The sequence below is a fragment of the Eumetopias jubatus genome, unplaced genomic scaffold (genome assembly GCF_037043125.1).
Source record: "Eumetopias jubatus isolate StellerSeaLion01/CBP00866 unplaced genomic scaffold, mEumJub1_p1.0 scaffold_1, whole genome shotgun sequence".
NCBI lineage: Eukaryota > Metazoa > Chordata > Mammalia > Carnivora > Otariidae > Eumetopias > Eumetopias jubatus.
This window is the reverse complement of record NW_028274807.1, coordinates 66,065,714-66,084,378: the sequence shown is the minus strand read 5'-3', so window position 1 is coordinate 66,084,378 and position 18,665 is coordinate 66,065,714. Positions and strand designations below refer to the sequence as shown.

The 18,665-nt window shown below is 36.1% G+C and overlaps 1 protein-coding gene across 5 annotated transcripts in view; it reads left to right on the top strand.

Annotated features, from left to right (window-relative positions):
- The window catches only part of GOLGB1 (golgin B1), a 98,476-nt gene that overhangs the window by 20,648 nt on the left and 59,163 nt on the right, over window positions 1-18,665 (top strand). For 2 of the 5 annotated variants that reach the window (XM_028110524.2, XM_028110528.2), the window contains exons 2-7: window positions 3,673-3,767; window positions 4,576-4,728; window positions 4,940-5,092; window positions 13,656-13,784; window positions 16,162-16,287; window positions 18,501-18,623. In XM_028110524.2, the coding sequence (XP_027966325.1) occupies window positions 3,675-3,767; window positions 4,576-4,728; window positions 4,940-5,092; window positions 13,656-13,784; window positions 16,162-16,287; window positions 18,501-18,623 (777 nt within the window). In that variant the 5' untranslated portion in view covers window positions 3,673-3,674. The remainder of the gene's footprint in view (window positions 1-3,672; window positions 3,768-4,575; window positions 4,729-4,939; window positions 5,093-13,655; window positions 13,785-16,161; window positions 16,288-18,500; window positions 18,624-18,665) is intronic. The other 3 variants (XM_028110527.2, XM_028110525.2, XM_028110526.2) reach the window with 2 other exon arrangements.

Here is an 18,665-nt window from a genome sequence, read left to right as displayed (position 1 = left end):
ACCACTTCTTTCTTAATTAAGGACCACGATTGCCCTAAACATTATTACTACTCAGAGTAGAAGAAAACTTTAGCAGAAATTGGTGTTTATTCAAGTGCTTATTTTGTACGAGAGCTCTTATATTTCTCCCTGTTGAGGCTTTTAAAGGCCAAATAACATTTTATCATTAAACATTTTATCATTAAACATAAAATTTAGCATAATTACTTATGCTAGTGCTATGCACAGTACAGTTCTGTTTTGATTTTTCCTAACAAAGTATTAATAATTTCACTTTCAAAGATCTTATGGACTAGCCATTGACACTGATCTGAATGAATAAATAAGTAAATAATAAATAAGGGATGTGTCAGTGTATGTGTATATGTGTGTGTGTATTTAGGTTGTCTTTTTCTTCTATAATGAGTTTTGTTAGCTTGTATCTTTTAAGGAATTGTCCCATTTTTTCTATGTTGATGAATTTATGGGCATAGAGTTATTTGTAGTGTTACAATATTTTAATGTATGTTAGATCTATAGTGATGTCTCCTTTCTCATAATTGGTATTGATAGTTTGTGTCTTCTCTTTTTTTTCTTGGTCAGTCTGACTAGAGCTTTATCAATTTTTTTTTATCTTTTCAAAAAACCAACTTTTTAAAAAAAGTTTATATTTTAATTCCACCTAGCTAACATGTAGTGTTATATTAGTTTCAGGTGTACAATATAGGGATTAAGCAATTCCTTATATCACCCAGTACTTATCACGACAAGTGTACTCCTTAATCCCCATCACCTAATTAACCATCACCCCTCTCCCCCACCTTGCCTCTGGCAACCATCAGTTTGTTCTCTATGATTAAGAGTCTGTTTCTTTGTCTTTCTCTCTTTTTCTCCTCTTTGGTCATTTGTTTTGTTTCTTAAATTCTATATATGAGTGATATCATATGGTATTTGTCTTTCTCTGACTGACTTATTTCACTTAGCATTATGCTCCCTAGCTCCATCCATGTCATTACAAATGGCAAGATTCCATTCTTTTCTTTATGACTGAATAATATTCTATTTTATATATATACCACATTTTCTTTATCCATATATCAATTGATGGACACTTGGGCTGCTTTCGTATCTTCACTATTGTAAATAAACAAAGGGTTACATGAATCCCTTTGAATTAGTGTTTTTATATCCTTTGGGTAAATACCTAGTAGTGTAATTGCTGGATTGTAGGGTAGTTCTATTTTTAACTTTTTGAGGAACCTCCATACTGTTTTCCAGAGTGGCTGCATCAGTTAGTATTCCATCAACAGTGCAAGAAGATTCCTTTTTCTCCACATCCTTGCCAACAACTGTTTTTCTTGTGTTGTTGATTTTAACTATTCTGACAAGTGATATCTCATTATGGTTTTTTTTTAAGATTTTTATTTATTTATTTGAGAGAGAGAGAGTACATAAGAGGGGAGAGCGGGAGAGGGAGAAGTGGACTCCCCGCTGAGCAGGGAGCCCGATGCGGGACTCGATCCCAGGACTCCAGGATCATGACCTGAGCCGAAGGCAGTTGCTTAACCAACTGAGCCACTCAGGCGCCCTCATTATGGTTTTGATTTGCATTTTCTTTATGGTAAGTAATGATGAGCATCTTTTCATGTGTCTGTTGGCCATCTCTATGTCTTCTTTGGAAAAATGTCTCTTCATGTTTTCTGCCCATTTTTTAATCAGATTATTTGGTTTTTGGGTGTTGAATTTTGTAAGTTCTTTATATATTTTGGATACTAACCCTTTATTGGATATGTCATTTGCAAGTATCTTCTCCCATTCTGCAAGTTGCCATTTAGTTTTGTTGATGTTCGTTTGATGTACAGAAATTTTTTATTTTGATGTAGTCCCAATTGTTTATTTTTGCTTGTTTTCCCTTTTCTCAGGAGACATATCTAGAAAAAAGTTGCTATGGCCAAAGAGGTTACTGCCTGTGTTCTAGGATTTTTATGGTTTCAGGTCTCACATTTAAGTCTTTATTCCACTTTAAATTTATTTTTTTGAATGGTGTAGGAAAGTGGTCCAGTTCGTTTGTTTCTTTTCAAGATTTTTTTTCCTTTCAAGATTTCATTTAAATTCAAGTCAGTTAATATATAGTGCAATATTAATATATAACCCTGAAACTGGGTTAGAATTTAGTGATTTATCACTTGCATATAACATACAAGTGCCCTCTTTAATGCCCATCATCCATTTACACACACACTGTTCCAGTGTGTCATTTAAAGCCATTGTTTCCTTGTTGGTTTTCTGTTTAGATGATCTGTCCATTGATGTAAGTGGGTTGTTAAAGTCCCCTATTATTGTATTATTATGGATTAGTTCCTTTATGTTTGTTATTAATTGTTTTATGTATTTGGATGCTCCTAGGTGGGTGCATAAATATTTACAATTGTTATGTCTTCTTGTTGGATTGTCTCCTTTATTATTATATACTGTCATTCATTGTCTCTTGCTATATATATTCTCTGTTTTAAAGTCCACTTTGTCTGATATAACTATTTCCACTTCAGCTTTCTTTTGACATCCATTTGCATGATAAGTATTTCTTCATTCCCTCACTTTCAACCTGCATGTGTCTTTAGGTCTGAAGTGAGTCTCTTGTTGGCAGCATATAGATGGGTCTTATTTATTGTTTTTATCCATTCTGCACCTTGTGTCTTTTGGTTGGAGCGTTTGGTCCATTTACATTCAGAATAATTGCTGACAGATATGTATTTATTGACATTTTATTACTTGTTTTGTGGATGTTTCTGGAGCTTTTCTCTGATCCTTTCTTGTCTTTCTCTTATGGTTTGCTGATTTTCTTTAGTGATACATTTGGATTTCTTTCTCTTTATTCTTTGCATATTTATTAGTGGTTTTTGATATAAGGTTACCACTAGATTTGTATATAACCTCTCTTTCATATAGAGGTCAATGTTAAGTTCTAGGTCATTTAAGATTGAACCCATTCTCTAAGAACCAACTTTTGGTTTTACTGATTTTCTCTATTTTTTCTGTTTTCATTTTTATTAGTTTCAGCTCTGATCTTAATTTCTTTTTTGTCTGCTTATATTTGTTTTAATTAGCTCTTCTTTTTGTGATTTCATACAGAAGCAGCATAGGTTGCTGAGGTAAATCCCTTTTCCTTCTTTTCTAATATGTGAATTTAATGCTGTACATTTGAACAAATATCATATTTAAATTTTAGCAAAACCACACGGTTTATCAGGAAACCCTCCTGAAAGAATGGGGTTCATGGGGGCACATAAAAAGAAAAATTTTGCTGCATCATGGGTTTATTTGGCAAAGTAGGAGAGAATAACATTCTGACCGGGGAAGGAATGTTAGAAGTTCATGTTTGTAAATGAAGTTATAATGAAAGAAAAGGGATTAAAGATAACTTTAAAAATATTATTTGCCACTAAACAATTATATATTTTATTTAGAAAATGTTAGCGGTGGTAATTGAAGTGCAGTGCAGTTGCCACTGAAAAGAACATTGTGTGACTATACTGTACATACTCAAATGTATTTTTAAAGATATCATCATGCTATTGTCTGTGTCTAATATATATCACCTGTACAGTTTATTTTGCTTATAGATAATATAGTTACCAGTACAAGGGAAGCCTGTATCCATTTTATTGATTGTTATGTTTTCTTTTCTTGCAGAAATGCTGAGCCGATTGTCAGGATTAGCAAATGTTGTTTTGCACGAATTATCAGGAGATGACACTGATCAGAATATGAGGGCTTCCCTAGACCCTGTGAGTAGCTCTATTCTGAATTAAACTGATGAGACATATATTCCATGTTCTTCTGAGGGAAAGAGTTTAAGATAGAAGGTTTTGAGCAGCCTCCATTTTGCTAGGTGGAAGAGAGGATTAAGAAAAATACTGATAATTTATAAATGATCCTTCTCCTGTAAGTTTGTAGTATATGAGCCATAGTGATGGGAATCAAGTCCTGGATGAGATTGGAAAGATCTTTTTCATTTGTCCCTTGAGCCTTGTTTAGTGCTAGATTGTTTTACCTTCTTCTCAGGTGTATATCCTGTTCACTAGGAAAGGATTGAATGATAAGTGGCAGAACTGGGGCACCTTTCAGGTTTGAAAATATGTTTGCTATTGTAAATTTATCTACACTTCTCTTATAGTTTATATTATATTTTTTGATAGCCACATGAGGAATCAAAAGAAGTCCTTTAGTTTTCTGAAAGACAAGCAGTATTGCCTAGTGGTTAAGAGAATTTTATTCAACTGCTGTCTTAAATTTAAATTTTGGGCTCTTCCACTTAATAGTTTGTTATCTTTGCTTCCTTTTATTTTTCTCTTTGGTAAAATTAGGATATCATAAATGAGATAATGTTTTGTTTGTGAAATGCTTAACACTTCCAAAATACTCAATATATTTTAATGGCTATGATGATAAGAAATCTTTCCAACTCAGATCCAATAATAATTAAGAATGGAAATGAGATGGGCAAAAGATAAGATGAAGTTGGAATGAAGAAACTCTTTTTTGGCCACTAGTATTTTTCCCCTGATGCATTGGCAACTTTTGTCTAAATACTAGGCATTACCCCAAGAATCTGACATGGAATTTAACGATAGGACACAAGAGGATGTTCTGGAGCGCCTGGCTTATGCTGAGCAGTTGGTGGTGGAGCTAAAAGAAATCATTAGAGAGAAGGACATTCAGTTGCAGCAAAAAGATGAAGTTCTACAGGTACCATGGTTTTTCTCCTTTCTTGCCAAGCATTTGATAAAAGACAGACACAACATTCACTTAGATTTTTCTTTTCACTTAGATTATTGGAGAGTGTGATTCTTATTTCCCCAATACTGTAAGATGATGCCTCCTGAGAATTAACTTTTGTTATGTATTAGGCACGTGATGAATAAACACTTATATATTTACTGTCATTGTTCTCTGACAGGAAGAAAGAAAAGCTGCTGATAACAAAATAAAAAAACTAAAACTTCATGCTAAGGCCAAATTAACTTCTTTGAATAAACACATAGAAGAAATGAAGGCACAAGGAGGGACTGTTCTGCCTACAGAACCTCAGGCAGAGGAGCAACTCTCCAAGGTATGGTAATGGGATACACTGCACATTTTCTGAGTGGAAATGCCTCCCATGATAGCAGATATTCACTAATCACAAAAATTTATGAAGTTAAAGTAGTACAGCACTAAATGCTGTCCTTTCTTATTGAGTTTGCAGTCTAGCTGGGCTCTGGGTCACACACAGAGAGAATAAAAGGCCAACAGAAAATGTAGAAATGAAATGTGACCTAGACTTTCAGAGAATTAAAAAAGGCTAACAGGACAAGTAAATACCACAGCGAGGCATTTGGATAGGAGAGGCACATACTTTATGGAGGGATTTTATCTTTGGTTAGAAGATTAAACTAGGTGATCTGTAAGGTTTCTACCACCTCTGAATTCTTTAATTTAGTGACTTGACACAGAATATTCTGTGTCCTCATATAGCCACAGAGTAGTGGATTAAAGTTTCATGCATTGTAACTGAATCAACTAGATTGCCTTGGGGTTCCTGTAAGTGGTGCGTTCTAGGTTTATGACTGCCACAGCAAAATAATTTAAGGTCGGGGTTAGAGAGAAGGGTAAGGAAATTGGTGCCTTTTGAGAAATAGAGTATTGTCCCAATACTCATTTTCATTAATTTCCTGTATGGGGTTAAATCCCAAATATTCACATTCACTCAGCCATTTAGTGAACAAGAATCTTCAGTTTTTTAGAGTTTGGTATAGAATATATGGAGGCTGGCAAATCACATGTGCATACTGCAATTGGCCTAGACTTAACTCTGCGTAAGAAATTTATTAATTTTTATTTTTTAAATTATACCTTGTTTTACTCTTTGATTCACTAGTATTCTTTTTTTTAAATTTAAATTCAGTTAGCCAACATATAGTACATCATTAGTTTCAGATGTAGAGTTCAGTTCATCAGTTGCATATAACACCCAGTGCTCATCACATCATGTGCCCTCCTTAATGCTCATTCACTAGTATTCTTATCTCAGTGTTTTTAGTTCTTGGGAAATAAGGTTGTAATTGATTCTGTAGGCACAACACTAGGGTCACTGGTTAGTTTCCTAGTACCCTGATTAGTCTTTCCATTCTGCGTCTAATGCTCAGAAGAAATTACTTTCCCTGATTAATAGCTTTATTTAACTTCTCAAAGCTTATTTTAGAAAGCTTATTTTAGAAGCTTTCTCATTCTTCTCAAATAACTTGTTCATCTTGATTCTTTTCTTACTTCTTGGTTCTTCCTCTGGTAATTCTTTCTTCTTGTAGCTGTGGTACCAGCCTGTCTCTCCCCATGTTGCTTTGTTTCTTCTAACTGTCCCCCTACTATGATTTTTAAGTTGTATATTTTATTTTATCTTTTATTAATTTAAATTCAATTAACCAACTAGTGATGATGTACTCATCATTAGTTTCAGATGTACAGTTCAATAATTCATCAGTTGCGTATAACACCCAGTGCTCATCACATCACGTGTCCTCTTTAATGCCCATCACCCAGTTACCGCATCGCCCCACCCAACTCTCCTCCAGCAACCCTCAGTTTGTTTCCTCTAGTTAAGAGTCTTTCATGGTTTGTCTCCCTCTCTGATGACTTCCCATTCAGTTTTCCCTCCCTTCCCCTATGATCCTCTGCCTTGTTTCTCAAATTCCACATATCGGTGAGATCATATGATCATTGTCTTTCTCTGATTGACTTATTTCGCTTAGCATAATACCCTCTGGTTCCATCCACATCGTTGCAAATGGCAAGATTTCATTTTTTTGATGGCTGAGTAATATTCCATATGCCACATCTTCTTTATCCATTCTACTTTCTATGGACATCTGGGCTCTTTCCATAGTTTGGCTATTGTGGACATTGCTGCTGTAAACATTGGGGTGCAGGTGCTCCTTCAGAACACTACATTTATATCTTTGGGGTAAATACCCAGTAGTGCAATTGCTGGGTTGTAGGGTAGCTCTATTTTCAACATTTTGAGGAACTCCATACTGTTTTCCAGAGTGGCTTCGCCAGCTTGCATTCCCACCAACAACGTAGGAGGGTTCCCCTTTCTCTGCATCCTCAACATCTGTCATTTCCTGACTTGTTAATTTTAGATCTTGGATACTAGCCCTTTATCTGATATGTCATTTGCAAATATCTTCTCCCATTCCGTCGGTTGCCTTTTAGTTTTGGTGACTGTTTCCTTTGCTGTGCAGAAGTTTTTAACTAGATTAAGTTCCAGTAGTTCTTTTTTGCTTTAGTTTTCCTTGCCTTTGGAGACGTGTTTAGCAAGAAGTTGCTGCAGCTGAGGTTGAAAAAGTTGCTGCCTGTGTTCTCTAGAATTTTGATGGACTCCTGTCTCAACGTTTAGGTCTTTCATCCATTTTGAGTTTATCTTTGTGTATGGTGTAAGAAAATGGTCCAGTTTCATTCTTCTACATGTGGCTGTCCAATTTTCCCAACACCGTTTATTCAAAGGACTGTCCTTTTTCCATTGGATATTCCTTCCTGCTTTGTCGAAGATTAGTTGACCATAGAGTTGAGGGTCCATTTCTGGGTCTTCCGTTCTGTTCCATTGATCTATGTGTCTGTTTTTGTGCCAGTACTGTATTGTCTTAATGATTACAGCTTTGTAATTTAACTTGAAGTCCAGTATTGTGATACCACCAGGTTTGGTTTTCTTTTTCAACATTCCCCTGGCTATTTGGGGTCTTTTCTGGTTCCATACAAATTTTAGGATTATTTGTTCCAGCTCTGTGAAAAATGTTGATGGTATTTTGATAGGAATTGCGTTGAATGTGTAGATTGCTCTGGGTAGCATAGATATTTTAACAATATTTATTCTTCCAGTCCATGAGCATGGAATGTTTTTCCATTTCTTTGTGTCTTCCTCAATTTCTATCATAAGTGTTCTGTAGTTTTTAGAGTACAGATGCTTTATCTCTTTGGTGAAGTTTATTCCTAGGTATCTTACGGTTTTGTGTGCAATTGTAAATGGGATTCATTCCTTAATTTCTGTTTCTTCCGTCTCAGTGTATAGAAATGCAACTGATTTCTGTGCATTGATTTTATATTCTCCCACTTTGTTGAATTCCTATATGAGTTCTAGCAATTTTGGTGTGTAGTCTTTTGGATTTTCCACATAGAGTATCATGTCATCTGCGAAGAGTGAGTTTGACTTCTTCTTTGCCGATTCGGATGCCTTTATTTCTTTCTGTTGTCTGATTGCTCAGGCTAGGACTTCTAGTACCATGTTGGACAGCAGTGGTGATAGTGAACATCCCTGCCATGTTCCTACCTTAGGAGAAAAGCTCTGTTTTTCTCCTTTGAGAATGATATTCACTGTGGGCTTTTCATAGATGGCTTTTATGTTACTGAGGTATGTACCCTCTATCCCTACAATGGGAAGAGTTTTCATCAAGAAAGTATGCTGTACTTTGTCAAATGCTTTTTGTGGATCTGTTGAGAGGATCATATGGTTCTTGTTCTTTCTTTTATTTATGTAGTGTATCACATTGATTTGTGGATGTTGAACCACCCTTGCAGCCCAGGACTAAATCCCACTTGGTCGTGGTGAATAAGCTTTTCAATTGGATCGTATTGGCTAGTATTTTGGTGAGAATTTTTGCATCCATGTTCAAATGGGATATTGGTCTGAAATTCTCCTTTTTGGTGGGCTCTTTGGTTTTGGGATCAAGGTAATGCTGGTCTCATAGAACAAGTTTGAAGTTTTCCTTCCATTTCTGTTTTTTTAAACAGTTTCAGAAGAATAGGTATTAGTTCTTTAAATGTTTGGTGAATTCCTCTGGGAAGCCATCTGGCCGTGGACTCTTGTTTGTTGGGAAATTTTTGATTACTGCTTCATTTTCCTTGCTTGTTATGGGTCTGTTCAGGTTTTCTATTTCTTTCTGGTTCAGTTTTGGTAGTTTATACATCTCTAGGAATGCATCCATTTCTTCCAGGTTGCCTAATTTGTTGGCATATAGTTGCACTTATAATTGTTTGTATTTCTCTGGTGTTGGTTGTGATTTCTCCTCTTCATTCATGATTTTATTTATTTGGGTGCTTTCTCTTTTCTTTTTAAGTCTGGCCAGGATCAGTCTTACTAACTCTTTCAAAGAACCAGCTCCTAGTTTTGTTGATCTGTTCTACTGTTCTTCTGGTTTGTATTTCATTGATTTCTTCTCTGATCTTTATTATTTCTCTTCTGCTAGGTTTAGGCTTTATTTGCTGTTCTTTCCCCAGCTCCTTTAGTTGTAAGGTTAGGTTGTGTATTTGAGACCTTCCTTGTTTCTTGAGAAAGGCTTGTATTGCTGTATACTTCTTAAAACCCCCTTTGCTGCATCCCAAAGGTTTTGAATAGTTGTGTTTTCATTTTCATTTGTTTCCATGAATTTTTTTTTAATTCCTTTAATTTCCTGGTTGACCCATTCATTCTTTAGTAGGATGCTCTTTAGCCTCCATGTATTTGAGTTCTTTCCAAATTTCTTCTTGTGATTGAGTTCCAGTTTCAAAGCATTGTGGTCTGAAAATATGCAAGGAATGATCCCAATCTTCTGGTACTGGTTGAGATCTGATTTGTGGCGCAGTATGTGATCTGTTCTGGAGAATGTTCTGTGTGCACTCAAGAAGAATGTGTATTCTGCTGCTTTAGGATGAAATGCTGTGAATATATCTGTGAAGTCCATCTGGTCCAGTGTGTCATTCAAAGCCCTGTTTCCTTGTTGGTCTTCTGCTTAGGTTATCTGCCCATTGCAGTGAGTGGGGTGTTAAAGCCCCCTACTATTATTGTATTATTGTTGATGTGTTTCTTCAATTTTGTTATTAATTGGCTTATAATTGGCTACTCCCATGTTAGGGGCATAAATATTTTCAATTGTTAGATCTTCTTGTTGGATAGTCCCTTTAATTATGACGAGTTTCCTTCCTCATCTATACAGTCTTCAGTTTAAAATCTAATTTGTCTGATATAAGGATTGCCACCCCAGCTTTCTTTTGATGTCCATTAGCATGATAAATGGTTTTCCACCCCCTCACTTTAAATCTGGAGGTGTCTTTGGGTCTAAAATGAGTCTCTTATAGATAGCATATGGATGGGTCTTGCTTTTGTATCCAATCTGATACCTTCTTTCTTTTGATTGAACTTTACATTTACATTCAGAGTACCTGTTGAAAGATACAAATTTAGTGCCATTGTATTACCTGTAAAAATCACTGTTTCTGTATATTGTCTCTGTTCCTTTCTGATCTGTGTTACTTTTGGGCTCTCTCTTCGCTTAAAGGATCCCTTGTAATATTTCTTAGAGGGCTGGTTTGGTGATCACAAATTCTTTTAGTTTCCATTTGCCCTGGAAGCTGTTTATCTCTCCTATTTTGAATGATGTCCTATCTGTATAAAGTATTCTTGGCTGTATAAGTATCTGTATAAAGTATTCTTCTGCTGCTATATCATTTAGCACCCTGAATATATCATGCCAGTCCTTTCTGGCCTGCCAGGTCTCTGTGGATAGGTCTGCTGCCAGTCTAATGTTCTTACCCCTGTAGATTATGGACCCCTTGTCCCAAACTGCTTTCAGGATTTTCTCTTTGTCTCTGAGATTTGCAAGTTTCACTATTATATGTTGGGGTGTTGACCTATTTTTATTGATTTTGAGGGGGGTTTTCCGTGCCTCTTGGACTTGGATGCCTGTTTCTTTCCCCAGATTAGGGATGTTCTCCACTATAGTTTGCTCCAAATACCTTCTGCCCCCCTCTCTCTCTTTCTTCTTCCTCTAGAACCCCAATAATTCTAATATTGTTTCACTTTATGGTATTGCTGATCTCTTGAATTCTCCCCTCATGGTCCAGTAATTGTTTATCTCACTTTTGCTTGGTTTCTTTATTCTCTATAACTTTATCTTCTCTATCACTTATTCTCTCTTCTGCCTCATTTATCCAAGCAGTAAGAGCCTCCATTGTTGATTGTATCTCATCAATACCATTTTTTATTTCAACCTGATTAGATCTTATTTCTTTTGTTTTTCCAGAAAGGGATTCTCTAGTGTCTTCTATGCTTTTTCCAAGCCCAGCTGCTATCTTTATAATTGTTCTGAATTCTAGCTCTGACATCTTGCTAATATCCATGTTTATAAAGCCTGTGGCAGTGATTACTTCCTCTTGTTCTTTTTTCTGGCAGTTTTTCCTTCTGGTCTTTTTGTCCAGAGAAGAATAGATGAACAAGAGAACAAAAAAGAAATAAAAAATAAAAATACCAATTATGACCCCAGCAAAATATACACTAGGCAAATCAGAAGAGATCAGAAACCAAAAAAGAAAAAAAAAGGGGGGGGGCAGAAAAAGACTATAATCAAACAGGTAGACAGTACAGGGTGATATACTTGGTCCTGGGTTTATTTTGGTCTGTTTGTTACAAGATACTTGATCCCAAAATTGTAAATAAAGAGAAACATATATATGCACTAAAATAAAATTGAATATAGTAAAAGGAAGTATAAAATGAAGAATATATCTGTAAAATGTAAATGTAAAAATGGAAATTAAAAAAAGATTTAAAGAGAGTTGATAAAATAAGTTAGTTGAAAAGGAAAAAAAGAAAAAAAGAAAAAGAAAAATTTAAACTGAAAGACTAAAGAATTGTGAGGGAAAAAACCTTGAGTTCTATATACTGTTTTCCCCCAGTGCAGGAGTTTTTCAGTTTCTGTGTGATCTGTAAACTTGGTTTTAGCCTGATGTTCCTGCTGGCCCTCTGGAAGAAGGGCCTTTTGCACTGATTCTCAGGTCTCTCTGCCTGGGCAGAGTTGCACCACCCCTTGCCATGGGGCCGGGCTCAGTGTAAGCTGCTTTGGGTTGCTTTATGTGGCTTTTGTTCCCTTCAGGCTTTTCATGCTGCTTTAGAGGGTGAAAAAAAAATGGTGGCACCCCGAACTCCAGCCCTGGAGCTGAAGATCAGGGCCCCCACTCTTCAGTGCACCCCCATGGAAAAGCAGTCAATCCGTATTGTGTGTGCCAACCTGCAGACTCTTGTGGTGCACCCCTGCACAAATCCTCCCAGGGGAGGGGGGGCGGTCCCACCAGGCTATCTGCTTTCTGGGCCCCTGCTCAGGGAGCGGTTACCCCATCATGCGTGCACCCACGCTGCTCCTGCCTGGGGAAGAAGCAGGGTCTTGCAGCGGTTTTGCTGCTTGCTGTACTCCTGCTTGGAGAGTGGTCGACCCACAGTGCCGTAGTTATGTTTATGGCAACACCGAGTTGAGAGGCCACTCTGGGGCTTGCTAATTGTAGCTGGCTTCCCCGCTGCAATGCTTGGGACCTCTGCTGCACACACACACCCATTCTTTCTGTGACCCTGGGATCCTGAGAGCACACTGTCCTGTCTAGGATTCTGTCCCACTTTGCCACCCGAGCATCTTTCAGGCAGGGACGTCCCTCACAGGAGCAGACTTCTAAAAGTTCTGATTTTGCACTCTGCTGCTATATCACTTTCCAGTAGCTGGCTTCCTAAGGCTCCCTCCCCCTCAGTTTATCTTCCAATATATCCCGATTCACTTCTCCGCGCCTCCTACCCTGCAAAAAAATAGATTTTCTATTTGTAGAATTGCAGCAATTCTTTTCTTAGATCTCAGGTTGAATTCACAGGTGTTCAGAATGATTTGATACCTAGCTGAAGTCAAGAGACCAGATGAAACGAGGGTCCTCTACTCTTCCACCATCTTCCCTCCTCCTCTTAAATTATCTATTTTATACTCGGCTTTTTTTTTTTAAGGCCTGAGACCTTAAAGAAATCAACACTTAGAGCTTCATTTCCTCCCTCTGTTAAATAAGAGGGTCGAATCAAATGATTTCTATGTTTGAGCAATGAGTCATGGCAGCTTTATACTCTTGTATACCCATTACAGAGCTACATATTCTCTGAAAAGTATAGTTGAAGAGATGAGGGTAATGCTCAGATGCTTGACCAATATTATGTAGAAGAGAGTATAAAATTATTTTGTGTAGTTCTGATAAGCAGACTTGGTTCATTAGAGGGTGGTGAATTCAGTAGGGAGGGAGAATCTGGTTCAGTCTGAGGAAGAGCTTTTGGGAAAAAAAATAGACTTGAAAGATTTGGATTTCCTCTTACTGGGTCTTGTATGATGTTCTGCTCCTCACTTAACAGCTCCTGTGCTTTCCTGAATTCTGTCCTCTGGTTCTTCAAGGCAATGGGACTAAGTTTTCTATTAAGTTTTAGTCCTGTGTGGTGCTGATTGGTTTTGTCCTCAGACTAAAAACCATAAAAAAGGGAAACTTCGTGTCATTTCTTCCAAATATTGACTCCCTTCCAGGATCTTCCTGCTTTTGGCTGCCATCTAGCATTTTCAAGTAGCTATTTTTCTATCTTGTCCGGAGTTGATAGCTGTTATCTGAGGGAAGATGAATCTAATAGGAGCTCCTTGGCCATACTAAAATGGGAAAATGCTTAAGATTCCTTCCTGGTTGTTAGGTCAGGTGTTATTTCTTGCTCCCATTTGTAAAACTATAATCAAATGGTTATATAGGGCAAGTTAGAACAAAAGATCGAATATGTGTTAATTATAGTTCTTTTAAGTAAATGACTTTATCTCCTTCATTTTCAGCATGATAAGAGTTCTACAGAGGAAGAGACAGAAGTAGAAAAGATAAAACATAAACTCCAGGAGAAGGAGGAACTAATTAGCTGTTTGCAAGCCCAACTTTCCCAGGCACAGGCAGAGCAAACTACACAGGTAGGGGTGTTAAGTCACCTCATAGTCATTAGGTTGATGAATCACTAAGGCCCAATGGATTATTATATGACAAATACATTTTTTAGATGGCCAACAGATATTTATCTCTGTATGTATCAGTTTACTTTCTTTTTCCCTTTCCTTCTCTCACCAACTTCCTTTCCTTCCTGCCTAAGTCTAGTAATTGGTGTTTGCCATTCTTGGTTGATATTTGTGGATACCCAGTATACTCTTTTAATATATGGTTTCACATATTTTTATTTCAAAAAAGTTTTTCTTAAATTATATAACTTGTGGTATTTGGTCTGTTTTCTTTTCTAGGGACTTCTATTATCTGTATGTTCCTTCTTTGATTATCTTTAATATTTGTCACTCTCAATTCCTTTTTATTTCTTTCTTCATTTTACAGTTTCTTCTTTTTTTTGTCCTTCACTTAAGGCATTCTGTTTTGTGTTTGTTTACTTTTGTGTTACCTCTTGTTTAGACTTCTTTTTATGAAATTTTTTCTTATATATCAAATTTTCCCTAATATCAGTCACCTTATTTCTGATTTTTCTGATTCTGATTATGCTGTTTTTCTGTGTCTTGCATAATTTTCTTAATTTGTTAACACCTTTTGAGATAGATTGCAGTTTTGATTTGTTTTTTTGAACATACCTCTGGTCTGTTATCACCTTACGCATGTTGTTCTCCTTAACTTTGTATGAAATTTGATCTCGATCCTTTTATATTCCTTATTTTTGTAGGCAGTTAATTTTTCTAAACTTTTGGAAGGAGGCTTGGTTCAGGAAAACTTTTCTTTACTTAACAGACCTCTCTCTTTTGTTGTTTTTTTGTATTGTGTCCAAAGATTTGGCAGCTGGATTTCTGAGATTTCCTGGTTTTCTTCCTCCTGCCCTTCACTTTGGCCTATACCAACATTGTCCAATAGTAATATAATGTAAGCCACATGTATAATTCAAAGTTTTGTAGCAGAAACAGGTAAAATTAATTTTAACAAGTATTTCATGTAGTCCAATATAGTCAAAATATACTTGTGAGATTAATAGAATAATTATTTTTATGTTATTTTACTTTTTCTTTTTTTTTGCACTGTCTGAAATTTGGCGTGTATTTTTACATTATATCTCAATTTGGATTATTAAATTCTCATTGGAAATTCTTCTCTGTTTAGATTCCATAAAACTTCCAGTTGAGAAAATAGACTCATATACTCATGTTGTTCCAGACATATTTAAAAGCTTTCCAATAACTGAACCAAGGGCTGAAACATCATTTGTCTAATGATCTATTTAAGTATCAACTGTGACTCATGCTATCTGCATAAAGTATTCAGATAAATACATTACAATGTTATATGAGTGTGTAGGAAAAAAATCATTCAAACTGAATGAATCCACTGACATTGACTAGGTAAGGCAATGTGTTTATTGTAATACTAGGAATAGCATGCATTCTTGTTACTTGTATAATAATTTAAGAGTATTTGACATTATACAATAAAGTGAAATGTAGTATTTAATGGGAAAATAATTTATAGTTCAATTAATTAAAATTAAGTAATATTAATAATTAAACTCTTCATTTGCATTAGGCATATTTCAAGCCCTCTGGAGCCACATGTGTCTAGTTGATAATGAATTATACAGCATGTGTATAGACCTTTTTCTTCTGTTTCTGTTACCTCTATTCTGCATAATTTTTATTTCACTCCTAGAAGTTTCTTCTTATTTCTGGTCCATGTCTTAGAAGACAGCTCTGATGAGGCAGTTTTGAGAATTCAGAGGAACTAAGTTGTTGTAGCTTTTTAGTCCTTCTTACTGTGGACCCCTTGCATTTACCCAGTATTGGAGAATGGGGAAGCCCTGCCAATTTAAGCTGCTGTTCTAAGATTGGCCAGCCGTGCTTTCCAGTAAGAACTTGTTGGCTATTTGGGGGTTTTCCTGTTCTCAAGGCCATTAATGTTGCTCTGTTGCTGCCTGCTTCCTCTTGCATAGACTCTAATACCATGCAGGTCTTGTGCCTTTTGGTGGTTTGCTCTACCTGCTTATATTTGGGGTTTTGGGGACTACCTTCCTAATTTTATTATAAATATTGTCCGTGGGTTTTTGGTTTTACTATTTAGTTGTAATGTCTGTTTCTATGTGAGGATTCAGAAAAGTTGAAAAAGTGCTGCTATTGCTTCTGTCTTCCTCTGACAAATAATTCTGATAATTACTTTTTTTAAAAACCCCAGCACATGCAGTTCCCTTTTGTGTTAAGTGCAAATTAGAAGGATATTGGTAGGTATTTTGGGCAGTTGAGAAAGGGAGGTCAAAGAATTAGGAGTGCTAATTCTTTTGTTTAAATAAATATTTTTTCCTTTCTATGTCTTCAGTTTGATAAGAGTTCAACAGAGATAGAAGAATTTTTAACAATGAAGCAACAGCTCCAAGAGAAGGAGGAACTCATTAGCACTCTGAAAGCCCAGCTCAGCCAGACACAGGCAGAGCAAGCTGCTCAGGTAGGTTGGAAGGTACCTCATAAGCATTAGAATAAAGAATCATGAAAGTCTAACGGTAACAAACCAATTCAGACAGTCACCTTCTAAAACCTTAGTATATAAAAGTATAGTAGCTAGAATGTTATAGTAGGAATTAGAAGAGTGTAGTAGTAGAAGAAATTAGAAGTGTTATTTACCTTGATGAATTTGCCATAGCCTATTTTTTACAGCTGTTTCTTAGTTCTACAAGCCTGAAATTTGGTTTTAATAGCACACAGACATTCAGTCTCTTAGGAATGGACTCACGTTGTTTGAAAGAGACTGGTAGATAAACCAAAAAAATACAAATGATTAGGTCCATTCTTTCCCTATAGTAAAACCTTAATAGGAAGTTAAATTATAATCAGAAGATTACTTAGTGAGCATATAATGAGAAAGTGGTATAGGTTACATGATTCGATGTTAAATGGCACTAGTATGTAATATTCCTCATATTTGTTTCTGATACCAGGATCAGACTGTTTGGACTGGCATTCTCAACTCCTTCTGTCTGTTTTTCTAAATTTCCAGTTTGACCACCCACCTCTGTATTTTTCCTTTGAGAATGCTTTTGACTTGTGAAACTTTTTTCCCCTGAAGCATCTTTGCATGATAGCTATTCTTTTCCATCGAGTGTTTCATTTTTTGATAACTTATGGTATTAATGATGTTTTCTGTCCATGGATGGCCTGCTGCTGTGTATACAGTTAAAATTGTATATCTTGAAATCCTTATTTTTACCTATTAGCTTTTATTATGTTCTTTTTATGTATAAGCACTATATACAACGTATGATGGAGAAATGCAAAATGTGATTTTTACCGAGTGGCTTAAAACATGGAAAGCCAATAATATAAATATATTAACAGATCCATCATAATGCAAGCCATTCAGAATAAGTGAATAGTAAGCATCAGCACAAATGGAAAGAATTTTGAGAGGTGAAGGAGGTTACCATGAGTGTGACATCCAAGGAAGTTATATAGAAAAATTAGGATTTAGGCAAAACTGTGATGGATAGATAATAATCTCAACAAGAGAGTTGAAAGTATTCCATTTGTGGGAAATGGTCTGAGCAAGATCACAGAGAGAAAAAAGAATACAGTACATTTATAGGAAAGGATCTGTAGATGCATTTGGCTAATGAAGGACGCCAGTACCTGTACACTTGCAACACAGGATTCCAAATTAGTAATGTCAGAATTCAGATAATCAAAAAAATTATGAAGATTTTTTTCCTATGTAGAAGGAGAGCCGAGGTCAATTCAGGGTGTCACAAATTGAGAAATTAGCAATAGTTGAAGGACCAATACAAAATGGGCAAGCTAAGACCAGGTCAGCATGCTCAACTACAGATCTTAAGGAAACAAAGCAGCAGGCATTCATCTGCAGACACATACATCCTCAAAACAAAACTAAAACACTGATACTAAACAGCTCGCAGTCAATTTATTTCCATTTTATTCTGTTAAGAGCCAGTTACAAGTGAGGGTGATCTAGAAACCTGCAAGTAATGATGGCCGAAAATAGCTGGGGAGGTGGTGTGGGTTTGGAAATATACCAAGTTCTTTGGTAGAAGCAGTTCTTTGAAGATAAGACTAGCCAGTATCCCTGATGAATATGATGCAGAAATTCTCAGTAAAATACTAGCAAAACGAATCCAACAGTACATTAAAAAAAAATCATTCACCATGATCAAGTGGGATTTATTCCAGTTGTAGAGAATTTTGAATAAAAGATCTGTTAGTTTGAAGTTTGACTTATAGGGTATGATCATTTCACTGCAAGTTTTAAGACCATAAGTGTGCCATTAATGTGCCTAAGACTTAAGAGAAATCTAATTTCACTTTGTAGTTTTAATATTCTAATCTCTGTAGAACTTTTGAAAGATATACCTCCCATCCAAGTATATACCTCTTGTATATTTAAACATTTCTAATAACCATGCAAATATAATTTTTCATCAAAATTTATATTTGGGCTGATTTCTTGAGTTTGATAATAGGATTTCTCTTATATTTGGAAGTTACTGTCAGGCCTCTCTTCCAACAATCTCATCCTTGACATTAAAAATTTAATTAAAATCTATTGTCTATCAGTTCTCAGTGTCCTTCTTTGGAGAACAGTGTGTGAGTTTTGTTTGTGCAATATTCAGGGAGTGTAACGTGTATAGTTTCTTTGGTGTGTGTCTTTAGTTGAGTTCCATGCAGCAGGTGGTCCGAGAGAAAGATGCCCGCTTTGAAACACAAGTTCGTCTTCATGAAGATGAGCTTCTTCAGTTAGTAACCCAGGCAGATGTGGAAACAGAGATGCAACAGGTGTGTTGCTAAAACATAGTAGAATGACTGTCATTTGGTTAA